Raw genomic sequence first — 15,000 nt, forward strand, 5'->3', positions numbered from 1 at the left:
CACACAAAGAAACAAACAAACACATACAGTATATATGCACACACACACAGTTTTCAAGTTTAAGGATTTCAAGTAGTCTCTTGACAAATTCATAACAAGCCCATAATTTTATCATCTCTTCGGAGGGAAAAAAACATGTAAATCTGTTATTTGTTCTTAAAAACGTCTTGTTTTTCAGTAAAAACAACACACATAAAAGTCTTCACACGGCTCAATTATGTTATCAGTTTCCTTCCCTGAACAGCTTACCTTTTCAACTTTGACTGACAAATCCAGTGACACTAACAGCCCTCCCCCTCTGCCCCTCTTTTCCTCTCCCTCCCAGATCAAAGTGGCCGTGTTGGCAGAGCATGACTGCGTCAGGGCCTACAAGCCTGAGGTTTCCGCCAGCAACATCAACACCATCACCCTGACAGTGAAGACCACCGAACCAGACAACCTGCTCTTCTACATGGGCAGCGGCTCCGCGGTAAGCCTCAAACTCAAACACATTTGGGCATCATCTGTATCACTCTAGCAGTGACAAGCTTATACATTTCCCCATGCAGGCCAGGATGACATTTAGCATAGCATTTAACACACACCATATAGCCTGCAGTGTAGTGCCATATAGCAAAATAGAGCACAGAGGTATTAAATGCCAGAGCAAAAAACAAACGTTGCATGTGAACTGAAGTTCATGAGTACGAATCTACACCCGCAGGCAGCTATTGTTGAAATGTGAATACTCTCACTTTGCTAGATTGGTTCATATAAAAGGGAAGCTGCTTGAAAATGTGTGCCCTGTGACAGACAATAATTCTGATAGTATTATCAGGGGGGCTTTCGGGGGTGGGGGGGGGGACCCACCAAGTGCCTCCACCAAACCCCCCAGCCCCCACCAGTGCCCCTGGGTTCATATAAAGGGTCTTTCAGAATGCTAAGCATCAGTGTGCATCTTTCTGTTCTTTGGCTGCTTTGCATTATGATATTTGATGTGTCTTTATCAGCCGGACTTTATGGCCCTGGAGACGCGCCATGGGAAGGTGTCATTCCTGTGGGATTCTGGGTCAGGGCATGTCAAGCTGGATTATCCCAACGTGCAGATCAACAACAACAAGTGGCAGCGAATCAATGCAACTCGGTAAACTTTAAATTTATGAACACAACCAAACCTTAACTCCTGTGACACCAAGTAAGAGCGGTCTACCAACGAAGAGTACTGTATCATTTGATTTGTGAGAGCTCATGTTCATGTTCTAGTTCATATACTGTACATATAATATATTCTAGATTGCACTATAGAATAACGTAACAATATGTATATAATACATAAATAAACCCTGAACTTTGCTTTCACAGCTTCGGCAAGTTTGGCACCCTTACAATTCAGCAGCTGGATTCTCTGCCTCTACCCCCAGTGAAGGAAACAGCGCCAGGGTCATCTACTGTCATGGACATCACCAAGGACACCTGGATATTTGTTGGTGGTCTAGGTGGCCAAGTCAAGGTGAGACCAAAGTGAATGAAATGAAAGGGAGTGTGTAACCAGAAATTACAGCTGCTACTTGTAATATCAAGACGTACCTATCATCCGATGAGTTGATCTCAGTCCTTCAACCAGGAAGTCAAATGTTTAGCTGTCTGAAACCATAAGCCTAATAAAATTAAGGTTGGCTTAATGAACAAACCTGATTTGTTTTTCAATACAATGCTCAACCCTTATTTTATTAATGTCTCCGTAGAAATCCTCAGCAGTGAAGTTAACACAGTTCAAAGGCTGTATGGGAGAAGCCTCACTGAATGAGAAGAACATCGGACTGTGGAACTATGCAGAAAGACAAGGGCAGTGTCGCGGCTGCTTCAAGAGGTGCTGCCATATATTTCAAAAGCATATTATTTTTTCACAGCAATTTTTTCATAGAAGTTGCTGATCACTGCTTTTGCTTTGTTTTGCCTCACTTGTATTTATCTTGACATTTTTATAGTCCAACTGTGTAAATAATTGCATACCTACAGTAATTAAATGGCTAATTAGAATTACAAACATAAACTTAAACATAAACATGATCGAAATACAAAAATAAACAAATTCTCCTTCGTCTTTGCACTGCAGTCCTCAGGCAGAGGAGACCTCCTTCCATTTTGATGGCAGCGGATACTCCGTGGTGGAGAAGTCTCTACGCTCCACAGCCACCAGCATCGTCATGTTCTTCAAGACTCTCTCCCCCAACGGCCTGCTCCTCTATCTGGCTTCAAACGGAACGGTAATATGCACCTCACATTTAGCATTCCATTTTTCTTGTGGTATAACATGTACAATTGCAACATGAATGTTGAAAGAAAAGGATAAGCACAATGTTTAGGGCGCTAAATATTATTCCAATACTTTTGCAGAGAGACTTCTTGTCCATTGAGCTGGTGGATGGAAGAGTACGCTTGACCTTTGAACTGGGATCTGGACCTCTCACTATGACAACGAAGAAAGTCTACAGCACAGGAACCTGGTACAAAATTGCCCTGCAGAGAAATAAACGAAAAGGTAGGTCGCAGTTTTAAACCAGCAATGATCAAATAAAAGGGTTTTTTTGTGGTCTTATGATGTTGAATGACTGATATGTTTATGACTCTATAATAGAGGTAGTGCTCATTGATATTGGCTCCCTGTTTGCTGAATTTCGAGTCATCATAGTATGAGCATAGTATTATGTTCGTAAGGGTAGGAGCAGGCTTCACTCAAGACTTATAACGTTTTTTAGAGTGCTGACCAAAGTATAAACTATCATTGAAAAACAACAAGAAAAAAGGCTGCACTATGCATAATCACCATTTATTCACACAGATGCGTTTCGGCGTTCTGCCTTCCTCAGTGTGTGACGTTCTGCCTTCAACACACTGAGGAAGGCAGAACGCCGAAACGCGTCTGTGTGAATAAATGGTGATTATGCATAGTATAGTATTATGAACATGCTGGCTTACAGTTTACCCCAGTGGAATGACAAACACGGTATGATGAAATGTGTGTTGTTTTCCAAAGGCTATTTAGCCGTCATGGCAGCAGACAACCCCACCGACCGTGAGGTCACCGAGGCTGATGCTCCAGGTGCCGCGTCTGACCTCAATCGCTCCGACCTCGACCCCATTTACATCGGAGGCCTTCCGAAGTCTCGGCCAATCAGGTGAGAGTGACAGTGAAGATCTCCGTACAAACACAGATCTCCACGGTTGGGTTATGTCTTACTGTAAATGGTGTCCCTTAGCAACTGCTGCTGAACAGAATTCATGGGTCACAACTTAATATGTTCATTATTCACATAAAAGCTGTTATATCTTTTTTTTTTTAAAAAGTGTATTTTTTTGGGCGTTTAATGCCTTTATTGATAGTGAAAGTGGAGTATGAGTGACAGGAAGCGAATGGGAGAGAGAGCAGGGATCCGGAAAGGACCATGGAGCGGGAATCGAACTCGGGTCGCCGGTGTGCGGTGCAGGTGCCCCAGCCAGTTGCGTCACAGCTGGGGCCAAAAGCTGTTACATCTTTAATTGAATGCTTGTGTTTCTTCTCTGTAGGAGGCAGGTGGTGGCACGATCATACGTAGGATGCATCAAGAATGTGGAGATTGCTCGCACAAACTTCGACTTGCTCCGAGACTCTTACGGCGTCAAGAAAGGTTGCGTTCTAGCGGTAAGACCTGAGGAAAAAGAATTCTTCATCTTGACTATATCCAGAGGTATCTGTTACATAGTCCATTTTTATAATGTATTTTGTTGAACAAATGTCTAACAATGTAGAGACTGATGAAATGTCACCTCTTACCCTCCTGAAAAATAGGACGTTATGAAATGTGACACATTTGGTATATTTACATGACCCTGTGAGTTCCTCTGCTCCTCGCTTGTGCTGATTGACTTGCATACCTCTAGGTAGCATAGAGGCCATCCACACTTAACAGTGTGATGAAAGCAGATGAACTTACACGTGTCTCTGTGGTGATAGCCCATATACAGCATGTGACGATTAACATGTGGACATGTATAGCTCTCCACAGTATGTGACGACAGACTTATGGACACACACATATTTCTGTGTGTTTGTAGTCCATCCACAGTATGTGACGATTGACATATGGACACGTGCAGTTTATCTCTGTGTGTTTTTTAGTCAATCCACAGCAGGTGACCATTGACATAATGGACACGTATATCTCGGTGTGTTTGTAGTCCATCCACAGTATGTGACGATTGACATATAGGCCCGTATGTACTGTATAAAGGGCCGTTCACACCAAGAACGATAACGATAACGATAACGATAACTATAAATAAATATCGCTCTCATTAATATGAATGACAACGTTCACACCTAAACTATAACGATAACGACATGAAGAACGATATCGTTGTTGATCACTTTCAGAGCGATTTTGAGAACGATAAAAAGCTAACAGCCAATCAGAACCCATAATATTCTAGCCATCACATTCATTAACATGAGGAGAGACACTTCTTGTCGTTGGCCAGTGTGGACGCTTTTATCGTTATCGTTATAGTTATAGTTATCGTTATCGTTCTTGGTGTGAACGAGCCTTAACTCTGTGTGTTTGTAGTCCGTCCACAGTATGTGACGATTGATTTATGGGCTTTGCCTACCTCTGTCTGTCCCATAGGCCATCCGCAGCATCTCAGTGCTGGGCGGGGGCTTCCTGGAGATGCCCCCCGTCAGCCTGGACCCCCTGATGGAGCTCATGGCCACCTTCTCCAGCAGAAACGAGACCGGCCTGATCTTTGCTGGCTTTGGCAAGATGGCCAATCGCAAGCGTCGACAGACACAGCAGGTACAATACAATACGTCTGTTGTTAGGATTAGGACGCTGGTGTTGGCTGAAGTGGTTATTCACGCTTAGGATCAGCTTAAGTGTACAGTGATAATTCATAAGTGTATTATTAACATGTATTAATAATTAATTAATACTTAACAACTATCTCTTTCTTTCCTTCCTTGTTTCTCTCTCCCCCTCTCTCTCTCGCTCTGTCGTTCCCCCTCTCCGCCTCCCTCCATCCAGCCTTTCCTGGCGGCCATGCTTGTGTCTGGTCGGCTGGAAGTCCATGTAAACATGGCCGTGGGCGGGAGTTCCCACAAAGCTGTCATCAGATCCTCGACAGGAACCTTCGCTGATGGAAAAGAGCACTCGCTCATCCTGCAAAGGAGCAAAAGGTGCACCCCGCTCACTCGCACACACACTGGGTTGCCATGGTGAAAGGATAATGTTTTCACCCCCATTCAGCGAGGAATTTAGGATACGCTTTTTTTTTTTCTATGCTCGGTCAACTCTGAACATGTAAATACTTCTCACACCACTTACAATGCCTTAGTGTTTATATAATATGTCTCCATTGTGTACACCATTGAAGTTGTGTTCCCTCTTCCCTACTCTGAAATCACATCTAAAGCAATTAAATAATGTCTATTATGGTATTGTGCTTGAGTGTGCTTGTAAATTGTACTCTTAGTCTGCTTTGAAACATCAAGTGTACTCTCAAATTCTGGCAGTTTATTCTGACGGTCCTGCATGTCGGCAGACACATACACACACACACACACACACACACACACACACACACACATACACACACACTTATTAGAGGTCATTCTGGCTTTCTCCTCAGGACGATGCATGTTCTGGTGGACGAGGACCACCACACGTCAGTGAAGCTGGGCTCCTCGTCCGATAAAGGCTCCCTGATCCTGGGCCGCTTCTACATGGGAGGAGTGCCGCCAGGAGAGGGCAGCAGCGTCCTCCCCACCACCACCTCCTTCTACGGCTGCATCAGGAACATCGCCCTGGACAACAAGTGAGTGGGGGAAGCATCGGGAAACAGAAGACAAAAGAAAAACAGAGATACCAAGCGTCAGCAAGAAATTGTTTCACACAGAAAAGAACACTTAGATAAGGCTAGACTACCAGAATGCTGCTCTGAAGAAAACTCATAAACAAAAATACTTAATATGTAGATACATGTATAGCTTTTGTTAAATCACACACACATTCTAAAGTATTTTTTTTCATAGTTGCATCTGACTGTCTGAATTCTTTCAGACATTTGAGCCTATCTGGCTGTCTACACCAATCACGTCACTGATTCAACAATTAGTTTCCTGTGTAATTATTGTAACTGGCTACACCAGACGTGATATCGGCGCATACATTCCAGAAAATTAGACCATTGTGTTCTAAAGCAATTATTATGCTCCGTAACACCATTTGTATCTCGGCTGTAAGTGTTTTAAAGCAAAGATTCTAGAGCGGAGCTCTGTTCTAGAATCTTTGATCTAAAGTACTGACCGCTGACCCTTGTACTTGCTCTCTCTCGACAGACTACTGGACCTGTCCAGCGCCGTGCGCTACGAGGGAGTGGACATGGACAGCTGTCTGCTTGAGGAGCGGCCCAAGCGGGTGGTTCTGCCCGACGACCTGGACGCAGAGCCCACGCCGGAGCCGGCCAAACTGCCCCAGACGCCCCCCAACCAGCTCAGTGCCATCACACCAGGCTCTACCTCTGTAAGCACTGCACACACACACACACGCACGCACGCCCGCACGCACGCACACACGCACGCACGCACACACATACACACACAAATGATCCCTTCAAACATTACAGACCACAAGCTATGACTCTCTCTTTTTAGAATAACATGTGTACCAAGTGTCCTAATGCCTCACTGTTGAATTCAAATTGTGTGAGCTACTGAGCAACTTTGAATACCTTTAGGAGAATGAATACTAAAGCAACTATGTAAATGATGCCAGCACAACCCCACCAACAAATGACCTCACATCACACAGTTACAGCACTAATCAAAGCAAGGCGTGTGTGTGGTGAGGGCATTGTGATTCACAAATTCCCAAGTCTTTGCCCCACACATCAGAATTGCGGCACATCACAGACATCAGAATAATCTTTTGTGATGCTCGAGTACTTTAGAGCACAAGTAGCTCTCATTCCAAAGAGGTCCATCAGAAACATTTCTCATTATTTCATAAGAGCATTTCAGCGGCATTCTTGGCTACAGTACAGTATGTGATAATGACTGGGCTGCATTCTTTAGCTGCCTGAGTGATTAATTAGTGGAAACTGGATGACTCATTCTTCTTTTCTTATCATAATATTCTCTCTCTCTCTCTCTCTCTCTCTCTTTCTCTCTCTCTCTCTCTCTCTCTCTCTTTAACAGTGTGCTACCATGGACGACACAGCAACTCTTTCGGAGTCGCACCAGTTCGGACTCTCGAGGAACAGCCACATGCTCCTGGCCTTCAAGAACAGGACAGTGAGAACGAGGTGAGCTGAACCACCATCCACGATTCACCCCTGAGGCCCCCCCCACCCCCCACCCCCCTTTCACACACACACACACACACACAACAAGTCCATATTTGGAGAAAATAAAACCGAGGAATGCCTCGAAGGATCGTTTGTCAGGTCAGCTGATAACAGAAGCCTAGTATGGGCAGAGGATATGAGCTTTTTTATTTGGAAAGTAGCCAGAAAAAATGGGAGACATCTGTGTAACATCTGTTTGTGGTTATGACATAGGACATGACATCGGCCACTAGACACCACAACACCGCTGCTCTTATCCCCTACAGACAGTGTGCATCACTCCCCTATTGGCTGCCTGAGAGCCAACACCAAGAACCTCATCACTCAGTGCTCAGTAGTGCTTTTTGGTCCTCATTCAGTGCATGTGTTCATGCTTAATAACTCATCTCACATCAAGTAGAGAAAACAGTGCATTTTTAATAGCCGCTCATTAGGTAATGGCCTCTCCATGACATCACAGTCTCCGGGCTCAGCTCAGCTCTTTCTCTCTCTATCTCTCACTCTCTCTCTCTGCCTCCCACCTTCTCTCTTTGTTTACTCATCTCTTATTCATGCTCGAGTTTCATGATGGAGTTTCACGCGCACAACGAGCTCACACAGCAGAAGAGGGACTCCTGTGTTGGTCCTCTGGGCCACACCGTATCTGCTGCATACTCATTCACTGATTTAGGATCAGTCCTCCAATGAAACTTGATCTTCATCTCCTTGTCCTCTACTTTAGATAGTACAGATATTGTACTACAGTAGGTGGGCAATACCAAAATGCATTTCAGAAAATATTGCATACATTTCTTATGTATAGATATACGTACATATCTGTCCCGAGAGGCTTTTTCAGATACTGTGTAAAATAGCTCTTGAAAAGACAAGAGGTATAGTTCTTGAAAGGACAGGCCCTCTAAATAAATATGTCATTAAAGTGTCAAGTTTAAGATTTAAAATGTTTTAACTTTACTTCTTTACTACTTTAATTCATTATTATTATATGACTGATCATGTGTTGTTTCTGCAGCTTCTCTGTGAAACTGTCTGTGCGCACGTTCGCTGGCAGCGGCGTGCTCTTCTACATGGCCAATGCCAACCAGCAAGACTACGCTGTGCTACAGGTGGTGGGTGGGCACCTCTCCCTCACCTGTGACCTGGGCAAAGGCCCCGCCACTGCCAAGCTGCCCATTCGCATTAACGACGGCCTCTGGCACACGGTAAGTCATGTTTGCCATATCCACTTGTGACTTCATCCCTGCCCTTATGACTTTTATGACCTTATGACTCAACATGGGTCAACATTAGTGGTAAACATCAGGGACAAATATAGCCTCTCATATTGTGTGATACTCCCTTACAAACATTTCAGGTTTCTGGTGAACAGTTGGCACAACTACAGTATGCGGCAAGGTCACATTTTCACATGCAAATAGGTTTCTGGCAAACCGTTGTGGTTAACTTTGCAGCAATGTTATAATTAGATTTGTCAGAAGACACTTTCCAGAAGTTCACTGGAAGTTTGCCATTATTGACAAAGCGTGATGGCAAACTGTTTGCCGAACGCATTTGCCAACATCAGACAAACTTCTGGCTGTATTTCCTAGTGAACTCATTTGTTTCCCTCTAATCACCCTCAAGTTTGTAAGGATTCTTATCTAATTTACTCATACCTTATTCTTGATTGGGGTTGTTATTTTTTATCTGTTTACTATTGTCTATCTTTATTTGTCTCTATCTTGTCTCTATCTTCTTTAATCTTGTTTATGTGTGTGTGTGTGCGTGTGTGTGTGTGTGTGTGTGTGTGTGTGTGTGTGTGTGTGTGTGTGTGTGTGTGCGCACGCACACAGGTAAAGGCAGAGTTCGGTAAGAAGAGTGTTACGATCAGTGTGGATAGCGAGGAGTCCGCTCGGGTCCATGTCAAAGGGCACACGCTGGACGTGGAGGGCAAGTTCTACCTGGGGGGCCTGCCGGCCACCTACACCGCCCGGAGGATCGGAAATGTACGTCTGCAAGCTCACCTTCAGACCCAGCTGGTGTTTACATGAAGTGCTGCTTTGTTAGTGCATAGGTCCCTGGAATACGAAGGAAGGAAACTGCACTCAGGCTGATCCAATAGTGTACATTAGGCCTACTCTACACACACACAGGTGTAAAAGTCCGGCTTCAGAAAGTAAAAGTCCTGCTGTGTATTCATAGGTTTCATCAGGTCCCTTTCACCCATGAATTGGTCCTATCTGTGCGCTTAACACAGGTGATTTCACTTATTACCTGATCTACCTGGCTTAAGAGCTGTGCTGATTAGAATCAGCTGATCAAGTGGAAGGTTGGAACAAAAATGTGGCGGAGCTTTTACTTTCTGAAGCCGGACTTTTACACCTGTGCACCAGGCCAAACATTTCAACGTAGTAGGCTACCCTGCAGAGTGCAGACCTCAACATAAGGCATACAGTAGATGCCAACCTTCCAACTAAGGAATATGAAACACATACTGTATGTTTCTTGTTACAAAATTGCGTCATGGCAAATCAAACGTGAATACAATTAGACCCTTGCTACAGTAGTTGTCCAGTCTGAAAGTGAATCTCTAGTAATCTGTAGTAGTAGTAGATCAGTGCCATCGGATCGCACGCGCTCAGATGTAAAGGTCAATGCCAGTGCTGTGTGTATGTACTGTAACCTTGGCTGTTACGTAACCCACCCCCCCGGCCTCTCCTCTGACTCAGGTGACCCACAGCCTAGCGGCCTGCGTCCAGGGTGTGTTGCTGAACAGCGTGAAGATGAACATGAGGACGCCGCTCTCGGCTCATGGCGTTGGAGAGTGCTTCAGCTCTATCCAGGAGGGCACCTTCTTTAACGGCACAGGATACGCAGCATTCGGTGGGTGCAAACAGACATGCATACAGCTCTTCTATTAGGAGGTGTGCCACTTACTCTGAGTTAACTTACTCAGGTTTGTCACTAAACCATGTACCTCCCTTAATCATGGAGAACCATCCATGCTCTATGTTCTACTTCTATGTTCTATGTTGCACCCATGCTCTATGTTCTATGTTGCATCCATGCTCTATATTCTCGGGATCTCTGCACCCTGATCTAATGTTCTCTCTGTTGTCGCTCGGTTCCCCCAGTGAAAGAGGGCTATAATGTGGGTTCGGACGTGACCGTGAGCCTGGAGTTCCGCTCCACCGGAGTGGATGGAGTTCTGCTGGGCGTCAGCAGCCCCAAGATAGACGCCATCGGACTGGAGCTGGTCAACGGACAGGTAAATAATCAATAATCAATAACTTATAAACGTCCCACATAGTCATAAATCCATCTGGAAATCCAAATATTTTGTTTCATTTAGTGAGCTAATCAGATCAGCTTGTTGTAATACAAAAGCATGAAAAGGTATTTGAATAGGTGATTCATTTTATTTGGCTTCTGTATCCGCATTCTAGTCTTATCGTGCCCTGTGTGAAGTTTTTGAAGCTGTTACATAATTATATGTGTTTGTGTGTGGTCTGTGGTCTGTGTGTGTGTGTGTGTGTGTGTGTGTGTACACAGGTGGTGTTTAACGTGAACAATGGGGCGGGCCGTCTCTCGGCGTCCTCCAGGAGTAGCCGCTGGCTCTGTGATGGACGCTGGCACACGGTGGTGGCCAAGAAGTTCAAGAACAGCATCAGCGTCACGGTGGACGGCCTCACCGTCAGCACGCCCAACCCCTACCTCTCGTCCACCTCCGCCGAGACCAAAAACCCCATCTACGTGGGCGGATATCCAGGTATGGGGAACTATTTTACTTCTCTCTCTCTCTCTCTCCATCTCGCTCTGTCTTTCCAAAAACCCTTTGTATGTGGACAGATATCCAGGTATGAGGAACTATATACTGCACTTCTCTCTCTCTCTCTCTCTCTCTCAAACTTTCTCTCTCTCTCTCTCAAACTTCCTCTCTCTCCCACTCTCTTTCCAAAAACGATATATCCAGGTATGAGGTGGGGAACAATAAACCTTGTGTAAGAAAAGTAGCTGAGTGCACATCCCAATATAGAACAATATAGAACAATATAGAACAATATACCTCTCCCTCTCTCTCTCTCTACTTCTGTACTGTCCTATTTTTCCTTTTTTTGTGTAATATTATAAAATGTGTGTGTACAGCATGTTGTTGTTGTTTTTTTCGTCACAAATTCCTGTTTATAGCATTCATGTTCTCCTTCCTGATATTGAGAGCCTCTGTCTTCTCTCCTTCCCTCTCAGCTGACGTGAAGCAGAACTGCCTGACCACCAGGGCTGCGTTCCCTGGCTGCATACGTAACCTGCGTGTTTACAAAGGTCATGTGACTGACGTGTTGGACTTTGGCTCAGCGTTCCTCCTTCATGGCGTCTCTCCGAACTCCTGTCCCGGAAGGTCCACCTAGATCGCCCTCCCTGCCTCCCCTTTCCTCCCTGCCCACGGAACATTCCGTACCTCTCCTTGTGTAATGTTTTGTATAAAAAAAATTAAATGATTAATTTTTTATTTTGGGAAAAAAAATGTTTTAATCGCTGTTTGTCTAAAATATGATGTTTTGAATGTTCATTTGAGTCATGGACATTAGTGAATGTCTCTATGAAGTTTGGAAAGGTCACCAGTATTTCAAAGGTTTCAAAAATGTCTTAAGAATCATGTCTGTTACAATGCAATAAATGCAATGAAATTCTCAGGAAAATGCCTTTGTAAATATTTATTTATTTGTTGACTTCGTAATTAACAGCCATGGCCTTGAATATATTAGAGGCCCAACTACAGTAAGTGTTGTCCTAAGGCTGCTGTCAATAGAAAAATAAATATGGCCACTAAAAAACATTAAAAACGTCATTACCATTGATTTTGTCCTTTAAATTCATGAGTTCATCTATAGCTGTTAGTGAAAAACATCCTTAACTGTCGTATACTGTATCTGTTTGAGCCTTGAGGTAAAGGTCATGACCATGATAAGACCTGTCAGATACTTGTAACTGCACTGCTGTCTGGGGTTGAATCTAGTCCCTTTGAGCATTGGAAACCTGGAAACAACTCTAACACGAACAGTCTCTATCACTGTCAAGTTCAGCTCTTCAGTCCTCTGCCTGTACGGTGTGTGTGTGTGTGTGTGTGTGTGTGCATGCCATGGACTGTAAACAAATAGGTGCACACACGCAAATGATTCTGCGTGTACACCTGTGGACCAAGTTAAAAAAAACGATTCCAGCCAATCACAAAGTGGCCTCAGGCCTCATTGAGCTTCTTTGGCTGTCCCAATACCTTTGTGTGGAGCCATAGTGGTGGTGGAAATATAATGGTGGGAGTATTTGGGAGCAAACTGCAGAAAAAGGAAGATTAGGTGTTGTAAGCATATACAGAGCAGGAAACCAAGCATGCCTGGCTATTCACCACCCTCTTCAGAATGACAAATATTAAGAATATGTTTCTATTGTAAACCCATAGCAATTCTACAGCATTCTGAAAAATTACTCACTGTTTTTAGACGTAATTGTTTTACCATAACCAAATCAAACCTCTTCAGAAAACAAACAATAAGGAGGATGATCCTCACTCTAATGCTCTTTCTCAACAACATTTGACAGCAGCATTCTGCCATAGTCATGCACGAATAATGCCTTTAAAGGACTGTGTCAAAGGCTAACTCTATGATGGATAACGTACGGTTTTGTTTGACATGCTCTGCATATTTTTGAAGGCCTAAGGAAAAGCTCATGTGGTTGAGAAGTGAATGAACCCTCTAAATCATGTCCTGTCACAAGTGATCGCCATTCATCAATATCGAAAGAGAGGAGATCACCATCAAGCCAACCCCTTTGGGCTGACCGTGACAAGGACAAAAGTCTGTCAGCGAGTCACGTTTATGCTCTTTACTGGAAGCCATTCTCAAATGACATTGTGCGGTACTGTATGTCCTCTCAAAAAAAGAAAAGTACACTCCCCCTTAAAATAGGCCATCTGTTAACAGCTGTATTTCAATTAGTACAGGCTAATGAAGGAACTAAGAGCATAGGAAGGGGGAAAAACAAGAACAGAACAGAATCACCTCAACACGTGGTACATTGTTCTTGTCTCTCTCAATGTTTTCATTTAATGCTGTAGTTCATGATATACTGTATGATCTCATGAGCCCAGAGCAGCTGTTGTTTCAAGGCAAACAGAAGTATGGTTGGCAGTGGCATAATATATGATGATATAAAAACAAAATAGTACTAAGTCCTCAGCTGTTTGGAGCACACGTTCGAGTACATTATACACAACATCCTTTACATTACAAAAGGGTCTGTTTTTGCTACACTGATGTTTTGAGAGAAAATATAATAATAAAATAACAGCAATACCATTCCTGAGCATTTGCAAGCGATGTAAGCGATCTTTTACTGGTCAATGCAGCTGCTGCAGGTATTAAGGGTCAAAGCGCCATACTACACAACACTAAAAGAGTTTTAGTTTGTTGGCAGGTGAGGGACAATGTTAGCAGGTCATCGTGTGAACGTGAACCACCTGGCCCACCATGTAAAGAGTTCAGGGACATCAGTCTGATAATATATATACTGTATATATAAATGCTGGAAAGATGTCAAATATGCATCACATTGTCAGCTCCCATTGTAAGTCTCTTGAATGTGAAGACCGGATTCCTAGTGTTATGTTGGGCAGTGGCAGTTAGAAAGCCGTCAGTGTCTTCTTCAGTGCTTGTGTGTGTGTGTGTGTGTATCAGTTTGTGTGTGTGTGTGTGTGTGTGCGTGCCAGCATGTGTGTGTGAGTGCCAGCGTGTGCGCGTGTGTGCGTGTGTGTGTATCAGTTTGTGTGTGAGTGTGTGTGTATCAGTTTGAGTGTGTGTGTGTGTGTGTGTGTGTGTGTGTGTGTGTTTAGTGTTGCTATGTGGTCACAGCCACAGGTAGGTTAAATGTGTGTGTGTGTGTTCATTCCCCATTCCAAAGTCCATCTTAAGCCATGATAAGGTTCCTTCATTTTTTTTCAGCAGAGGTAAACATTTCTATAAATTCAAACAGTCAGACATACATACGGCACATACGTAACACATAATACACTAGTGTGATAGGTTCTAATGACTTCAGTTAGAACACACATGCAGTTCATAAAAACAGTACAAAAGTGGTGGTTTAACATGGTACATAAATGATGATGATAAAAAAAAAGGTTGGATAAATTAGTGGTATAAATATCATACTGTATGTACATTTGTCTTTTTTTCTTGTTTCTCTTAAAACACCTCTCTGGGCCTCTGGAGTGAAAGAGTGGTAAACATAGTTGGTTGCCAAGGCCTCTGCTTGGTAAACGAAATAGTGGAGTGGGCTATTGCACCTTGTGGCCCGTTGTTGGCACGGAAACAAAAGAATCCCAATGGCCAGCATTGTAGTTTTTTTTTTTTTTTCTTTCTGTCGGTCAGGTTCTGATACGACGCGTGTTGAAAATGCCACTGTGCCCAAAACCAGATTAGTCCTTTATTCCCCCCCTCTTATTGTCTGGCGAAGATAAGCTGGAAATTCCTTCCTCCAACACTAAAAAAGGCTTGGGACGAAAAAACAAAAGAAGCCAGAATCCTTCAGGTGGCGCGGGTCACCAGTGTCAGGTCAAGTCCGCACCTCTGCTGTTGTTCTTTTTTGTTTTTGTTTTTTGTTTTTGTT

The 15,000-nt window shown here is 43.8% G+C and overlaps 2 protein-coding genes across 5 annotated transcripts in view; one reads left to right on the forward strand and one right to left on the reverse strand.

Annotated features, from left to right (window-relative positions):
* Nucleotides 1–12,165, forward strand: part of lama1 (laminin, alpha 1) — a 62,869-nt gene extending 50,704 nt beyond the window's left edge. The window contains exons 45-63 of the mRNA XM_062521912.1: nt 326–469; nt 990–1,123; nt 1,342–1,489; nt 1,725–1,849; nt 2,096–2,246; nt 2,377–2,521; nt 3,017–3,158; nt 3,547–3,661; nt 4,644–4,811; nt 5,040–5,191; nt 5,644–5,829; nt 6,353–6,536; nt 7,211–7,317; nt 8,372–8,561; nt 9,192–9,344; nt 10,068–10,221; nt 10,479–10,606; nt 10,891–11,107; nt 11,584–12,165. Coding sequence (XP_062377896.1) covers nt 326–469; nt 990–1,123; nt 1,342–1,489; nt 1,725–1,849; nt 2,096–2,246; nt 2,377–2,521; nt 3,017–3,158; nt 3,547–3,661; nt 4,644–4,811; nt 5,040–5,191; nt 5,644–5,829; nt 6,353–6,536; nt 7,211–7,317; nt 8,372–8,561; nt 9,192–9,344; nt 10,068–10,221; nt 10,479–10,606; nt 10,891–11,107; nt 11,584–11,744 — 2,904 coding nt within the window. The 3' untranslated portion in view covers nt 11,745–12,165. The remainder of the gene's footprint in view (nt 1–325; nt 470–989; nt 1,124–1,341; nt 1,490–1,724; nt 1,850–2,095; nt 2,247–2,376; nt 2,522–3,016; nt 3,159–3,546; nt 3,662–4,643; nt 4,812–5,039; nt 5,192–5,643; nt 5,830–6,352; nt 6,537–7,210; nt 7,318–8,371; nt 8,562–9,191; nt 9,345–10,067; nt 10,222–10,478; nt 10,607–10,890; nt 11,108–11,583) is intronic.
* Nucleotides 12,166–13,408: 1,243 nt separating this feature from the next.
* arhgap28 (Rho GTPase activating protein 28) overlaps nt 13,409–15,000 on the reverse strand; it is a 31,655-nt gene continuing 30,063 nt past the window's right edge. For all 4 annotated transcript variants that reach the window (XM_062521532.1, XM_062521535.1, XM_062521536.1 and 1 more), the window contains exon 15: nt 13,409–15,000. This exon is cut by the window's right edge and continues 256 nt beyond it. The gene's annotated coding sequence lies outside the window, so the exon portion shown is untranslated.

The sequence above is a fragment of the Sardina pilchardus genome, chromosome 19 (assembly GCF_963854185.1).
Source record: "Sardina pilchardus chromosome 19, fSarPil1.1, whole genome shotgun sequence".
In the NCBI taxonomy this organism is placed as follows: Eukaryota; Metazoa; Chordata; class Actinopteri; order Clupeiformes; family Clupeidae; genus Sardina; species Sardina pilchardus.